The sequence below is a fragment of the Acinonyx jubatus genome, chromosome A1 (assembly GCF_027475565.1).
Source record: "Acinonyx jubatus isolate Ajub_Pintada_27869175 chromosome A1, VMU_Ajub_asm_v1.0, whole genome shotgun sequence".
Classification (NCBI taxonomy): Eukaryota; Metazoa; Chordata; class Mammalia; order Carnivora; family Felidae; genus Acinonyx; species Acinonyx jubatus.
In genome coordinates this window covers 177994000-178009016 of record NC_069380.1, presented here as the reverse complement: position 1 = coordinate 178009016, position 15017 = coordinate 177994000, and the positions used below count along the sequence as shown (strand labels likewise).

The 15017-nt window shown below is 43.9% G+C and overlaps 1 protein-coding gene across 1 annotated transcript; it reads left to right on the top strand.

Annotated features, from left to right (window-relative positions):
• Nucleotides 1–8373: 8373 nt before the first annotated feature.
• On the top strand, nt 8374–9746 carry FBLL1 (fibrillarin like 1). The gene has a single exon (XM_015065773.3). It carries the CDS (start codon nt 8631–8633, stop codon nt 9624–9626), a length of 996 nt encoding a protein of 331 aa, XP_014921259.2. The 5' UTR covers nt 8374–8630; the 3' UTR covers nt 9627–9746.
• Nucleotides 9747–15017: the final 5271 nt, after the last annotated feature.

Genomic DNA, 15017 nt, shown 5'->3' with positions numbered 1-15017 from the left:
AAAGACATGAATAGACACTTCTCCAAGGAAGACATCCAGATGGCCAACTGACACATGAAAAAATGCTCAACATCACTCATCATTCTGGAAATACAAATCAAAACCACAATGAGATAGCACCTCATACCTGTCAGAACGGCTAACATTAACAACTCAGGCAACAATAGATGTTGGCAGGGATGTGGAGAAAGAGGATCTCTTTTGTGCTGCTGGTGGGAATGCAAACTGGTGTAGCCACTCTGGAAAACAGTATGGAGGTTCCTCAAAAAACTAAACATAGAACTACCCTACAACCCAGCAATTGAACTACTAGGTATTTATCCAAGGGATATGGGTGTGCTATTTTGGGATGCATGCACCCCAATGTTTATAGCAGCACTATCAACAATAGCCAAAGTATGGAAAGAGCCCAAATGTCCATCGACGGTTGAATGGATAAAGAAGATGTGGTATATATGTGGAGTTATACTCAGCACACAATGGAGTATTACTCAGCAATCAAAAGGAGTGAAATCTTGCCATTTGCAACTATGTAGATGGAACTAGAGCTAAGTAGATGTAGAGCTAAGTGAAATTAGTCAGAGAAAGACAAAAATCATATGACTTCACTCATATGAATACCTTAAGATACAAAAAAGATGAACATAGGGAAAGGAAGCAAAAATAAGATAAAAACAGGGAGGGGGACAAAAACATAAGAGACTCTTAAATATGGAGAACAAACAGAGGCTTACTGGAGGGTTTTTTTGGGGGGGGGCTAAATGGGTAAGGGGCACTAAGGAGCACTCCTGAAATCATTGTTGCACTATATGCTAACTAACTTGGATGTAAATTTTAAAAAATAAATAAAAGAAAATTGATAAGGGAGTAGATATTAAAAGTTCTTATCACATACAAAAAAAAATTGTAACTAGGGGGCACCTGGGTGGCTAAGTCTGTTAAGCATGTGACTCTTGGCTTTGGTTCAGGTCATTCATGATATCACAATTTCATGAGTTTGAACACCAAGCTGGGCAGGAGCACAGAGCCTGCTTGGGATTCTCTCTCCCTCTCTCTTGCCCCTCCTCTATTCGTGCTCTGTCTCTCTTAAAATAAATAAACAACAACAACAACAACAACAAAAAGAATGATGTAAGGTGATAGATGTATTAAATAACCTTATTGTGGTAATCATTTCATAATACATACATATATCAAGTCATGTTGTATACCTTAAACTTCCACAATGTTTTATGTCAGTTATATCTCAGTAAAGCTGGGGAAAAATCATTAAAACTCATTAAACTCACTTTTTATCATCTGACATCAGGGAGAACTTCCAAAGGCAAACTGGAATCATCAAGGAATCAGTAGTACAGGAGGTGTCAACTTTAGTCTAATTATTTCTTTCTGGAAGTCTTGAATTTCTCCATCTTCCTAGAAATTCTTAAAGAGCAGAGAAGCCAAAATGAAGTTAAAAATCATTGACAAAGAAACTAAACTGTAGTCAGAGTTACTTAGGGTTAACAAGGAATTGTGGGGTTGCTGATGTTTTCTATCAGGCTCTGATTTGGCCCCACTGACAAAGAATTCCTAGAGAAATGAGGGAATCCATACAGGCAAGAATGAAACCACACACAGGTTATTTAGAGTTGACTGGTGTCAAAGAGGAGCCATGAGAGCAACTGAAGTTCAAAAGTGTTGTTTTAATTTTTATGGCTATATTTGTGGTTTCCCTACTAGCTATCAAATTCTTAGAAAGCAGAGCAAACTAATGGTCCAAATGGGGTCTTAGAGAAATTATTCTTAATATATTGAGGTAAATGATGAGTCATCTGCAGCCTTGATTTTTTTTCTCCATTGAACAATTAATTCTTACGGAGAATTTAAACGAGGGCATGATGTGATTTAATGCAATTTTTTGTTAATTTTCCCTGTCATTCTTTGATTTTCCTTCATGGCCAGTATTGGCTCAGGTGGCCAGCATTAACTGTCCTAGAAAATTGGTTAAATAATGTTTGGTTTGGATCATAGAAATTTTATTGAGGTTAATTAAAGTACATGTGGTTGGCCAGTTGAGGTAAAACATTTTTGCTTTGTTTTGTTGTTTGGTGCTTTGAGTTTCCAATTGGCCAAGAGTTTCATGAAATACATTTATAAAATGCTTGTAAGAGGTAAAATGTAATGGATTGATGAAAGCTCAGTTAGACCCACTGTATTTTTGTGGGGATGTTAGGTAATTTGTTTGTAGAAATTTGTAGATTGTAGGATTTGTGATATGGAAAAGCCAGCTAACCTCTGAATCTCAATTTCCTATTCTGAAAAAAGAGGAATTACTTATGATTTCTAAGATTTCTTCTAGAAAGAAAACCTTTGGAAAAGTAGTTCCTTATTTATAGACTGAATTGTGTCTCTCCAAAATTCAGATGTTGAAGCTCTCAATGTCTATATTGAGAATAAGGAAGTAAATAAGGTTAATTAAGGTCCTAGGGTATGACACTAATAGGATTAATGTCTTCATAAGAAGAGACACCAGAGAGCTCACTCTTTCTCTTTCTCTCCATCAGGTGAGGACACAGAGAGAAGCCATCTACAGGCCAGAGAAACCTTTCACCAGAAACCCAACATGCTGGCATTCTGAGCTTGGACTTCCAGTCTCCAGAGCTGTGAAAAAATAAATTTTTGTTTCTTTGGAGAACCCTGACTAATATACCCACCAAAGCTTTCTACGCATTAACTGAGTCCCAGTCACTAATTTTACAGAGGGAAATAGAGAGTGTGATCCACCCTAGACATAAAGTGCCACAACTAGTGATGGAATGGCCAAATGTTAATGGAATCCCATTTAAGGAACGTGAGCTGTTCTCTAAGGCCCAGAGACTAGGAAAGGAGAGACAGTTCTCTTTTTCTGCTTTAGTTAACAAGCTATATTAGATATGTGCCACAAATTTGATTATGATTCTAGGTTTCAGTCATGTGTTAGTAAAAAGGTAATATATTTTCCCTCAATGAGTAAATTTAAATATATGCACATTGAACAGTAAATTTCATTTGTGATGTTTGTGTTGGATACACTGATCCAGGTGTGCTAGCCTGGCATTATGCAATAGATACTTATGGCAAAAAACATTTACTGTTCACTGATTATCTCACTCCTGTTTCCAGGCTGCCTTCCAATTAGACAAGGCATGTAACTAGTACCAGTCAATGAGTTGTAAGTAGAAATGACTATATCAAACCCTAGGCCAACACGCAGAAAAAGGAATGTGAGCTCTCTATGCACTCTTTTCCCTAGTGGTAATAATGGAAGCCCTCTTGTTTCTCATATTACAGCCACAAGATGTTGATACTTGAGCCCTTCAGTAACTATGTGGAGCATAACTCCAATGGACCTTCAATGGACATGAAAAGTAGGCAAGAAATATACATAGTTATATTAATCCATTGAGATTTGAAGGTTACATTTCTGCATCATAGCTCACCCCATCTTGATTAGATACAGCTGTGACTCACTGGGGATGGAGATACAAATCCCTGGAGTCACCTTTGGAAGTGAACCAAGGTTTTTAGAAACCAGGTTAGAGAAGCCATTTCATGCATGACTGTTTAAATACTAATGATACCGGGGATGAGGTTACACAGCTTCCAGCTGGTTTTACCTAAATCACTGCTGGTCATCCTCAGGCAATTTTCTAGAATGGTGTATGAGAGAAATATAGCAAAGTTTCTCATGTATCTTTTTAAGTCTGTGAGTAGGACTGGTGTACTCCATGTTAACTATTAAGGCCCAGTCACAGATGTAATTATGAACATCACTATAGGCCATATTTTATGGAATAACAAGTCAATTGTAAATAAATTTTAACTGGCTATATTTGTTCTTATTCTCTGTCAGAGAAAATTATCTGGGTCATAATGCCAAATTAGCACTTGAAGAAATATCTTGAGTAGATAGGACCCACCGTGAATAAACCTTTGGGAATGAGACAGATTTCAATGTTATCAGTGGCCTCAGATGAAAATTTTAATGGAAGAGCATTTTGACACCTTAGGATGCCAATACCTGGTGTAAATCCTTGCCTTGGTAGCATTCTGGAGTCATGCACAGGATAGGTGGAACATGTCCAACTGGACTGAAAGTCTTGCTGGCTGATGGGTGCCCCAGGCTGTAGCATCTCAACAGACAGGCTCTAAGAAATGGATATGCCAGGTAGGAACCAAAGCCAGGAGACAGAAAAGTTCTCTGGGAGTCATCAAACACTGCTCTGGGTAAGGATGCTTCTGGTTAAAAGCAAGATTTGAAAACTTGGTTTTTATCAGTTCCAAAGCTGCCACCAGCAATGAGGCAGTGGGAAGAGGCATGAGAAAGCTGCTGAGGTTTGCATACCATAAGGGAGGGTGGTTCTGGAACTCTAAGCCACAGTCTTGTTGAAAATGACAGCAGTGGGGCGCCTGGGTGGCTCAGTCGTTTGAGCGCCGACTTCGGCTCAGGTCACGATCTCGCGGTCCGTGAGTTCGAGCCCCACATCGGGCCCCTGTGCTGACAGCTCAGAGCCTGGAGCCTGTTTCAGATTCTGTGTCTCCCTCTCTCTGACCCTCCCCCGTTCATGCTCTGTCTCTCTCTGTCTCAAAAATAAATAAACATTAAAAAAAATTAAAAAAAAAAAAGAAAATGACAGCAGTAATGTGATGAGACTGATGGAGGATGAGGGTGGGGAAAAGATACCTGGAGAAATTGTCACTTGTAGAGTGTGGTAGAGGCTGCTTCAAGCCCTGGCATGAAATCTAGTGAATAGGGTGGGCCTTACCACCAGTGAGGTAGCCCACTGCTATTGCCAGTTTACAGTAGTTACTCCCAAAACTCTAAATTCATGAAGATGTTGTTCATTAGATTTAGAATTTTAAATCACTAGCCACCCCTCTCAGTGGATTCCATTTAATGGATCACATGGGAATGCATGACATTCTTGAGAATGTCAGTTCTGAAATGAACAGCAAGTACACTAGAAAGTCTACCTCAGTCCATTTAAAACAGAGGCTAGGAATAGAGACCTGGGAGATACTTGTTTGTATTGTGGTAAAGGAGCATTAATAACAGCATAACAGAAAGTGATAAGACAAAGTTCAGAATGAGTCAGTTGATATGCCCTCAAAAGCTTATACCTGGAATATTGTACAGAATTATCTAAACTGTCTTAGGTAAATTATCTAAACTGTCTTAGTTGGACAGATTGTTGGTGTTGGATATGGATCCTCTACAGTGGTCTGGAGGTATAATGGAAAGGGTTCATTGTGAAGAATTGTGCTTTAGTACCCTGAATAAAAGCAAAGAAGGGATAAACTTCTCAAATACAATTGCATAGTTGCATGATACTGTGTACTAGAGTAAAAAATATTGATGAGAGTTTTGTACTGCTAAATTGAGTAACTTTATTACAGAGAGTGCTAGTGCAATTATAGTAGGACTTTCTTTCCTGATGTAATAAGCTTTATGAGCTCATGCACATTTTCTAAGTTACAAAGTTCTGGTTGTACAGGAGATATAGTAGCCAAGTGAAGCGGGCACTGTTGGCGCCTTACCCAATATCCCCTAGGCCCAGCTCTGAGTTCATCTGCAGCTGTGGTAAACAGTTTCTACCATGATAGCAGCTCCCCACCCAAGCACCTGCCTCTCTGTCTGATGGCTCTCTGCAGCATCATAGGAGTTTGCTGAACCACACACAGGAGCAACTCAAAAGGCAGGAGAGTTAATTCCCCAGAAACAACTCCCAACAATAGCAAAAGGGAGAATGGTGAATTAATGCCCTAGCTTTCCAGCCTGCAGTAGAACGATTATGAGATGCCCTCCACACAATTTCTCAGAGAGTGCTCAACACAACTGAGCCCCCATCTCCCACTGCAGTAATCTGCTAATTAATGTGCCCTATCTTAGCCTTTCTATCTTCCTGTCTCATTTTCCCATCCCCTATATGTGATTCCTGGGATCACCTCTTAAAAAACCACCTGAAAAAAAAAAAAAACCTGGATCCATGTTCTTGCCTCAGGCTCTGTCCTCCAGAGAAATAGAACCAACAGTATAGATAGATTGATCTATATCTGTACTTAGATCTATATCCACATCTATATCTATATATAGATATTACAAAGAAGTGGTTCACACAATTAGAGAGACTGACACGTTCAAAATCTGCAGAGCTAATGTGGGAGTTCAAATCTGAAGGCAGGCAGGCTGCTATAAAACCAGGAAGAGTCAATGTGCCAGTTCAAAGGCTGTCAGGCAAGAGAATTCTCTCTTATTCTGGGAAGCGTGAGCCTTTTGTTCTATTTGGGCCTCTAATGGATTGAATGAGTCCCATTCACATTATGAAGGGCACACTGTTCTATGTAGTTAGGCTACTGGTTTAAATGTTAATTTCATCCCCAAACACCCTCACAGAAACACCAGAATAAGTTTGACCAAACATCTGGGCATTCCATGGTCCAGTCAAATTTATCCATAAAATAAACCATTATAAGGTCTGATTTGGGGGAAATCCTACCAAGGCAGCAAGCATAGCTCATCATTTTGGAGAACACTCCTCAATTTATAATGATAGCGAAGCCTCTAAGGAGAACGTTTTGTAACAATCATCCACCTCAGGAACTGTACATTGCACTCTTTGACTGCTTGTCCACATTCCAACACATAAACTTATGGCCCCTATTAAGGAGGCACTCTAGCCCTCTGAGAAAACCAGACCTGGTGTCGCTGTCCATGAATTTGAAAGATAAAGAGTCCAGGATGAAATAAAAGCTTTATTTGGCATGTGCACATTCAGTACACCCTGCCTGACATTTGCCCCGATCTGCAGGTACATTTTGTCTTTCTCTGGAGCAGGCACTTAATTCCACTAACAGGGAGGTCCACGGGTTGCTTATTTCACCTACCCACACCACCCTTATCCTGCTCTTGGACAAGTCCCAAGCCGGTCCTCGGTTGGTGTCGCTGTCCGTGGTGCTGACTGAAAGTTCAGGCCTCCACGTTACACCTGTTTTCTACTCTTTGTGATGCCCACCGTGTTTTGGTTTTGTTTTTAATGCTCAAAATGATGATGCAGACTGAACGAGTGGATTTTTGAAGAATAAACTATAATTCAGGAGTAAACATGAGATTTTTCCTGCTTGAGGTGTGTTACAGGATTTAGGGCTTGGGTTTTTGTGTCCCCATTCACACTGAAGAAACAACAATTTCTTGCTGCCCCATAATCCCAGAATGAGTTCTGGGATTTAGTGAAGTTGATGGAAAAGAGCAGAGTTAAAGAGAGAGAAACCAGGGCTGCAGCTTGTAGATTATTAACCGTTAAAGAGGAGACAATCTCTGGCTTGGAATTTTCCCCTTTCTGACCTACATACATTCCATCAGAAAGTCCTATGACTTCTATCTTCTAAATATTTCTCTTGGATTAGTTTACTTCATCTGACCTCTGCAACTTCTTTGACAACAATGATCATTATCACAACCGCCATTACCACCCTCACTCTAGCAGTTCTAATTAGTATCATTGGTAATTGCTGGGATCATCCCTTTAGGATAAAATTTTTAAAGTAGAATAAGTCAAAGTATAGATATATTGTTTAAGTGTACCAATTTGCATTCTCATAAACGTTGTATAAGTGTGCAAGAGCCATTTTTACAAGGTACTCTAAGGCATTTACTTAAAAAATTAGTGCATTTATTGTATGTAGACTATATCTCAATAAAAAGACTAAAAGAAATACTAGAAAGAAAGAAAAGAAAAGAAGAAAAGAAAGAAAGGCTAACAGAGTACTTATCATGTGCCATGTCTGGGATAAGTGTATGTAGCACTTTAAAAAAACTTTTGAGGGCGCCTGCGTGGCTCAGTCAGTTAAGCGGCCAACTTTTGATCTCAGCTCAGGTCTTGATCTCAAGTCCCGAACTTGAGATCACGAATTCACCACCCAAGTCGGGGTTTTATTAAGCCCAGCGTTGGGCTCCAAGTTGGGCGAGAAGCCTACTTAAAAATCAATCAATCAAAGTTTTGAGATAGGTTCTGTTTTACAGGTGGGATGTTGAGACTCAGTTCCAGAAACTTGTCAAGTTGAAACAAGAAACTCAGAGAGGGTCAGGGAAGCTTCCTGAGACCACACAGCAAGTGGCACAGCAAGAACTAAAGCCGATGCTGTCTTCTTCATCTCTCTCAGCGGAGACGCTTCCTTCCCTGCACCCCAGGAGAAGTGCAAAGGGTGTCTGAAAGAGCAGGAGACGAGCAAGGAGGAAGGGGAAGATTTATAAGGCAGCAGGCTGCAGCTGCAAGAGGGTTAGGAAGGGGGGCTTCCGGGGCTGCACGGTCGCCAAAGCGGGTGTGATGCAATCACGCCAGCCCCTGCGTCAAAGGGCGGCTCCAAGGATGGGGGGACTGCGGTAGAGCTGTTCCCGACTGCCGCACACCTTGCCCCGGCCTCCCACTGTGGCTCGCCTACCTAGCCACCAACCGCTGCTAGCAATCTTTGTCCCACGCCAGGACCACCATCCAGAACCACCGGTGACCCCTGACAACGGCTCCAAGCCACTGGTAGCCCCTAACAACCACCGCCAGTTATCTGCGACACCTTACAATCCCTGCTAGCCACCCGGGGGCCCGGGGCGCACCATGAAGTCTGCCTCAAGTTCCCGCGGCGGTGGGTCCGGTGGGCGTGGTGGTGGCGGCTGGGGTGGTGGCTGGGGCGGGGGTCGAGGCGGAGGAGGCAAAGGAGGAGGAGGGGATGGCGGCCCCGGAGGCAAAGGCGGCTTCGGGGCGCGGTCGCGTGGCTTCGGGGGCGGAGGCCGGGGGCGGGGTCGCGGAGGCGGGGACAGCAGGGACCGTGGTGGCAGCGGGCAGCGGCGTGGCGGCGTGGCCAGGAGCAAAAACCGCCGGCGGAAGGGCGCCAATGCCGTGACGGTGGAGCCACACAGGCATGAGGGTGTCTTCATCTACCGCGGAGCGGAGGACGCGCTGGTAACGCTGAATATGGTGCCGGGCCACTCGGTGTACGGCGAACGGCGCATCACAGTGACTGAGGGCGGCGTGAAGCAGGAATACCGCACATGGAACCCCTTCCGCTCCAAACTGGCAGCCGCAATCCTGGGCGGGGTCGACCAGATCCACATCAAGCCCAAGTCCAAAGTGCTGTACCTGGGTGCTGCCTCGGGGACCACGGTGTCTCACGTCTCTGACATCATCGGCCCCGATGGCCTTGTGTATGCGGTTGAGTTCTCCCACCGCGCTGGCCGCGATCTGGTTAATGTGGCCAAGCAGCGAACCAACATCATCCCAGTTCTCGAAGATGCCCGGCACCCACTCAAGTACCGCATGCTCATAGGAATGGTGGATGTGATCTTTGCCGATGTGGCCCAGCCTGACCAGTCCCGCATAGTGGCTCTGAATGCCCACACCTTCCTGCGCAACGGGGGCCACTTCCTTATTTCCATTAAGGCCAATTGCATCGACTCCACTGCATCTGCTGAGGCGGTGTTTGCTTCAGAGGTGAGGAAGTTGCAGCAGGAGAACTTAAAGCCTCAAGAGCAACTGACCCTGGAGCCCTATGAAAGGGACCACGCTGTAGTCGTCGGGGTCTACCGGCCCCTTCCCAAGGGCAGCAGCAAGTAGCACTCAGCAAGGGCTGTCCTTGAGATCTCCCCAAGACTGTGCCGTGTTCAGTATAACCATATATGTGTTTTCTTTGTGTGTTGTTTTCTTTCTTCTATTAAATGGTCTAAAGAAACAGTACCCAGGTGTATCAGGAGGCCAGACGGTTTTGCTGCAGTAACAATCAATCCCCAAATCCCAAAAAAGCTAAAGTAGCTCTTGATAGGAACCCATCAAGGGAGAGCATGGGAGCTGTGCTTACTCTAATCACCTAGGGCCCTGCAGGCCCCTCAGCTTCTCTTCACACATGCTTTCTCATCACAGGGGCAGGGAGTAGAGAGCTGGGGAATTGCTATTAAGCCTGTAAAGTCCTCATTGGAATTGAGGGGGCACTTCGGTTTACATTGGCAAAATTACACAATCAAGCCTTACTCCAGGGAGTGGCACTGGATATTGATGGAAAATAGTATAGTGTAACACACCTAATTTGTCTGACTCAAAGCCAGAGTTCCAGTACAATATATATTTAGTACTTTACTCCTCAACTAAGACCATTTGCATTCCCTAGTTCATTAACTCATCATACCAGCTCTGAGATGGCTTTGTTAAACATTTTCCTTTTGCATGGAAAACAACAGGGCTTCTGAAGGTACATTAGTTGCCCAAGTTTGTATAACTAGTTAGGAGATAGAATCTAAATCCCAATTTTTGGGCTCTAAATTCACTGCTATTTCCTCTATGCCAGTGGGATCTTAACTCTCCTCTGCATGGCCCACACTGGACAGATCGCAAGTCCCAACATGTGGACACACACAGAACGGAGTTCTGTGGTTTCATTGTGTTCTTTCTTCCACTTCCCTGTGTTACCTTTAGATTTCAAAAGAGCAAAACAGGGCAGGGAGGTAGGAGATGCATCTACTTCACAGAGTGTTCCTACTGCAAGGCATAATATGCCCAAAGTGGTATCACCAAGTGTCTGAGAAACAACCATATAAAGGACTTCAGAAAGTACCTGTCTCTGAAAGCCATTTCCTACAGATCTTGAGTTGCTGGACTCATTACATTCAATTCTGGCTCTCTAAACTAGCCCAAAGGGAGTGGGAGAATAAGCAATCCCAGGAGGGCTGGGAATGTTCCAAAACCAGTCCTTTAAAAGACATCTTATTTATTCATTTACTCATACATTAAAGAAAATCCCCATTGCCAATTGCCAAGGTCATTGATATTGAGTCTGGGAATTATTACTCAGGAATGCATTATTAGGAGAATGGTTCTGCCTTCCTAAAGATGTGCTGGGGCAGAGACTGAAGTTAGTCTGCATTTTCTGAGAGGATATTTCCTGAACAAAATGAGATAAATTAGATTTTTAAAAAGGCATCCATCCATCCCTCCTCGCCTCCTTTCATTCCCCCACCACATGCACACCAAAGCTATACTGCAGGCCAAGAGCTACAGTTCAGATTTGTTGGCCAGAGTGACTCAGGTGAAATAGGGTGAATGGAATAAATGTCTACAAAAACCCAACTAGTCATTTCCAAAAAAGAGTGTGAAATCTTCATTACAATCCTGAAAGGCAAGGATTGTTTTTCCCATTTAGTGAGAAAACTACAGTTCAGAGAGATGACATGACTTGCTTAAGTTCTTCCCATAGGGCTTTCAGCCATAAATCAAATACACAGGAATCTGACTCAGAAATCTGTAGCCCTTACATGGAAATCTATGCTGGCTCTTTTGCTTTGAAAAGCCCTCTTTTCAGTCCTAGGCTTATCAATTTGATGCTGGGATGAACCCCTGAGGCTGGGGATAGACTTGCAAGAAACTTCCAGAGCATTACAGGATCCAGCCTCTGTCAAAGTGAGCTCAGCCTCAAGAAGATACACTTGGTTCTTCTTTACAGGGTGTCTGTTCCCCAGGGTGGGAGACAGAACAAGGAAAACTCAGCCTCTTTCCTTGGCAGGAGAACCCTCACATGCATACACAGGGACAATTTATAGTCCATGTCTGAACCTGCTTGAGATGAGACTATCAATGGAGAAATGGCATGAAAACAGCCTCCTAAAGATTGTCTCTGAATTGCAGATGCGTTCCTGGGCCAATGGAACAACATGGTAAGTACCAAGAGAAATATGGGAATTAGAACTAAGGGAAAATAGGAAGGAAGCTGGAACCTGATTTGGAGAATAAAGGCAGGGAAAAGTATGGGACTGTAACTCCAGGGGGCAGTGAGGCTCAGGAAATAGGCAGCAGTGAATGCTCAGGGTCACCTGAGATGCTCAGGGCCAAGAATGCTTGAGTTCCCAGAAGGTATTAAACTGTGATTTCTAGGTGTCTTAGACTGCTTGGGCCATCATTGCAAAATACCACAGTCTGGATGCCTAATTTTCTCACGTGTCTGGTGGCTGGAAGTCTAAGGGCAGGGTGCCAGCAGAGTTGGTTTCCAGTGACCCTCTCCCCTTCACTTGTTGATGGCTGCCATCTCCCTGTGTCCTACATGGCCTTTCTCTGTATGCATGTTGGGGGGCAGAAGGGGAGAGGAGAAGGGGATAGGGAAAGCTATCTTTGGTGTCTCTTCCTCTTTTTTTTCAATTTTTAATGTTTTATTTATTTTTGAAAGAGACAGAGACAGAATGCAAGTAGGGGAGGGGCAGAGAGAGAGAGAGAGAGAGAGAATCTGAAGCAGGTTCTGAGCTGCAGCATACAGCCTGACACGGGGCTTGAACCCACAAACTATGAGATCATGACCTGAGCCAAAGTCGGACTCTTAACCGACTGAGCCACCCAGGTGCCCTTCTTCCTTTTCTTATAAGGACACCAGTCCTATCAAATTAGGGCCCCACCTTAATGACCTCATTTAACCTTAATTACCTCTTAAAGGCCCCATCTCCAAATACAGTCACATTGAGGGTTAAGGCTTCAACACTTGAATTTAGAAGAACACAGCTCAGCCTATAACACTAGGGAGGGACAGGAACCTTCAGCTAAAATGCCTCTCTTACTGGCTTGTGAAGATTGACTGAGGAAACCCACGTGCAATGCGAAATACCTGCACAGAGCTCTGCATGTTGTTCCTCCCTCCCAGGTTTCCTCTTACTGGCAATATAAGATGACAAGTTAGCTGAGAATTAGGAATTAGCATAAAAGCCAAAGGTTGCACTGGAATCGGGGGTGGCAAACTTAGTAGGATTTCAGTTGGGCCCGATATTCAAGCTGAAAGCTGGATAGAAGTTGTTGCTGAGTTTCAGAGAATCAACTGCCTAGCAAGAGCCACAGCAGAGCCTGGCCCAAGCATTTAGTGCATGGCCTCCCGCAGTCACCTCTGCAGCAGGTGCATGAAGGTAAAAGGCTGATACTTGAAGATCAGGAGTGATGATCTCTGCGCCAAAGTAAGTCAGCACAAGCTGGTGCGGGGGAGCGGAGAACACACAGATCCAATCTCACCTACCCTCACCATCACCATGATGTCTGTCAGCCTCCCCTGCCCAGATGCCTTCTGGGATAAAGGGAGGAAGAATAGAGAGGGTGAAGACCTGTGATAATGGACCTTTATCCGAAAGAGACTGTTTTAAACTGGAAGAAACCAACTTCCTTTAAATTGGCAGTTTCCTCCTGAGCTGCAATCCTACTACAAAGCAAGATGCACATCTGAGCTGCAGTGAGTATGTTTGGATTCTGCTTCACTCGTATTTTTCAAGCACTTATGAGGTCTCAGGCATGGAGCTAAGCATTATTTGATTTTAAAAATATTATTTTACATCTCATAATGAGAACAGCTGTACCAGAAAAATACTGAAATGTAAATGTTCAGCTTAATGAATTGCTGTAAAATGAACAGTGCTGTTGGAGCTATTTCTAATATTTGTGTGGTCTGGAGAAAGAGAATATATGAAAGCCCCTGCCTGGCCCATGGCCTGCCCTTCCTCTTTCCACCCCTCATCTCCTGCATACCTGGAAAGGCCTCATGCACACGTCTGTAGTATCCCAGCCTTCAAATCCAAGGTCTGTCCCCATGCCCTTTAAATAGCCTTCTTTAAGGCACTCTGTGGGACTAGAGTTGCAAACTGGAAGTGTTATCTCCCAGGAGAACTGGCTTGGGGAATACAATAGAAGCAGGTCCAGGCTGACCAGGCTGGGTTCTGGTGTCTGATCCACGATCTAGAAGATGGGGATGTGGGCTCCTGGGGTGCATGGCACTTGTTTCCTATAGCCTCCTTGCCCTGTGGGACAAGGTGCTGACAGAGGAAGGCCAGAGCAAAGTCCTGTAAAGTATGGGGCCCAGAGCAGGTGTTCTCATTGCTTATGTCTTAGAGTGGCCCCTTTGTCTCTCTACCCACACAAATGTCAACATTCCTTCTTAAGGAGGCAAATCTAACTCTTTCAAATAGTCTTCCAGGCCTTTGGGCCCAGAGGAAATCCCTCTTCTGAAAGCTCTTGATTCATGTTCTGATTGAGACAATATCTAAGTATGCACATACTATGTGTCAGGTGCTTCCAGACAACTTTTTTAACTTAACCACCCCCTTGGAGGCAAGTGTTATTGCCCCCATATGACAGATGAGGAAACTGAGGCTCAGGAAAGTGATATGAATCACCCAATGTGGTTTGGTTAGAAAGTGGGAGATCTGGGATGTTCTAGAACAGGATTATGTTGTTTCTTTAAATTAGTGAAATTAACATCAAATACTCTAGGGAAAGACTTGGCTTCAGTGTTATTTTTTTAATCAGTCCCCCAGGTGATTCTAATGTGCACCCAGGGCTGATACCCACTATTTAAAATCCCATACCATTCTTGTCTTTGATTGGGAAAGGCAAATTTAGGATAGTATTTTGAATAACTGAAAGACAAACTGAACTTTTCTCCAGTACCTGCTGGTACTTGGGGCCTCTATGACAGGCCAGGATATTCCCTAAGATTCCAAAAAGGAGGAGGATTAAAGTCTATGCTTGAAAACAAAGTTACCGATGTTGCTGTCCATTTCGCCCCTGAGGGCTGCATGCAGATCATGTTTGTCAAAAGTTCAGCTGAGCTGGGAGAGCACTGAGCTGTCAGGTGTCAGAATTAAGTTTTAATTAGTGCCATGGAATGAGCAAGAAGCTAAAACTAGAGAAAGTGCTGACTCCCCTATTCCATTGGCCCTGCTTGAGGGTCAGGGAGATAAGAGCTCCATGATGGGGGTGGGCAGTCATCTCACCCTTCCCAGCATCTGGAACAAAAGGCTTCAGCAATTTTACGGACCCTAAGGTAGGTTGTGCGGGGATGATGGGAAAGGCTAGGACTGGAGAAGTTCTGAGTACTAAGTCAGAGAGGGGAAAAGTGTCTTCAATTTCTCCTGCTGCCTCCAGAAGGTGGCAGATGTGCCTGAAGGAGATCTCTAAGGCTTCAGATAGAGACCTATATATGGAGGGGATGGGGTA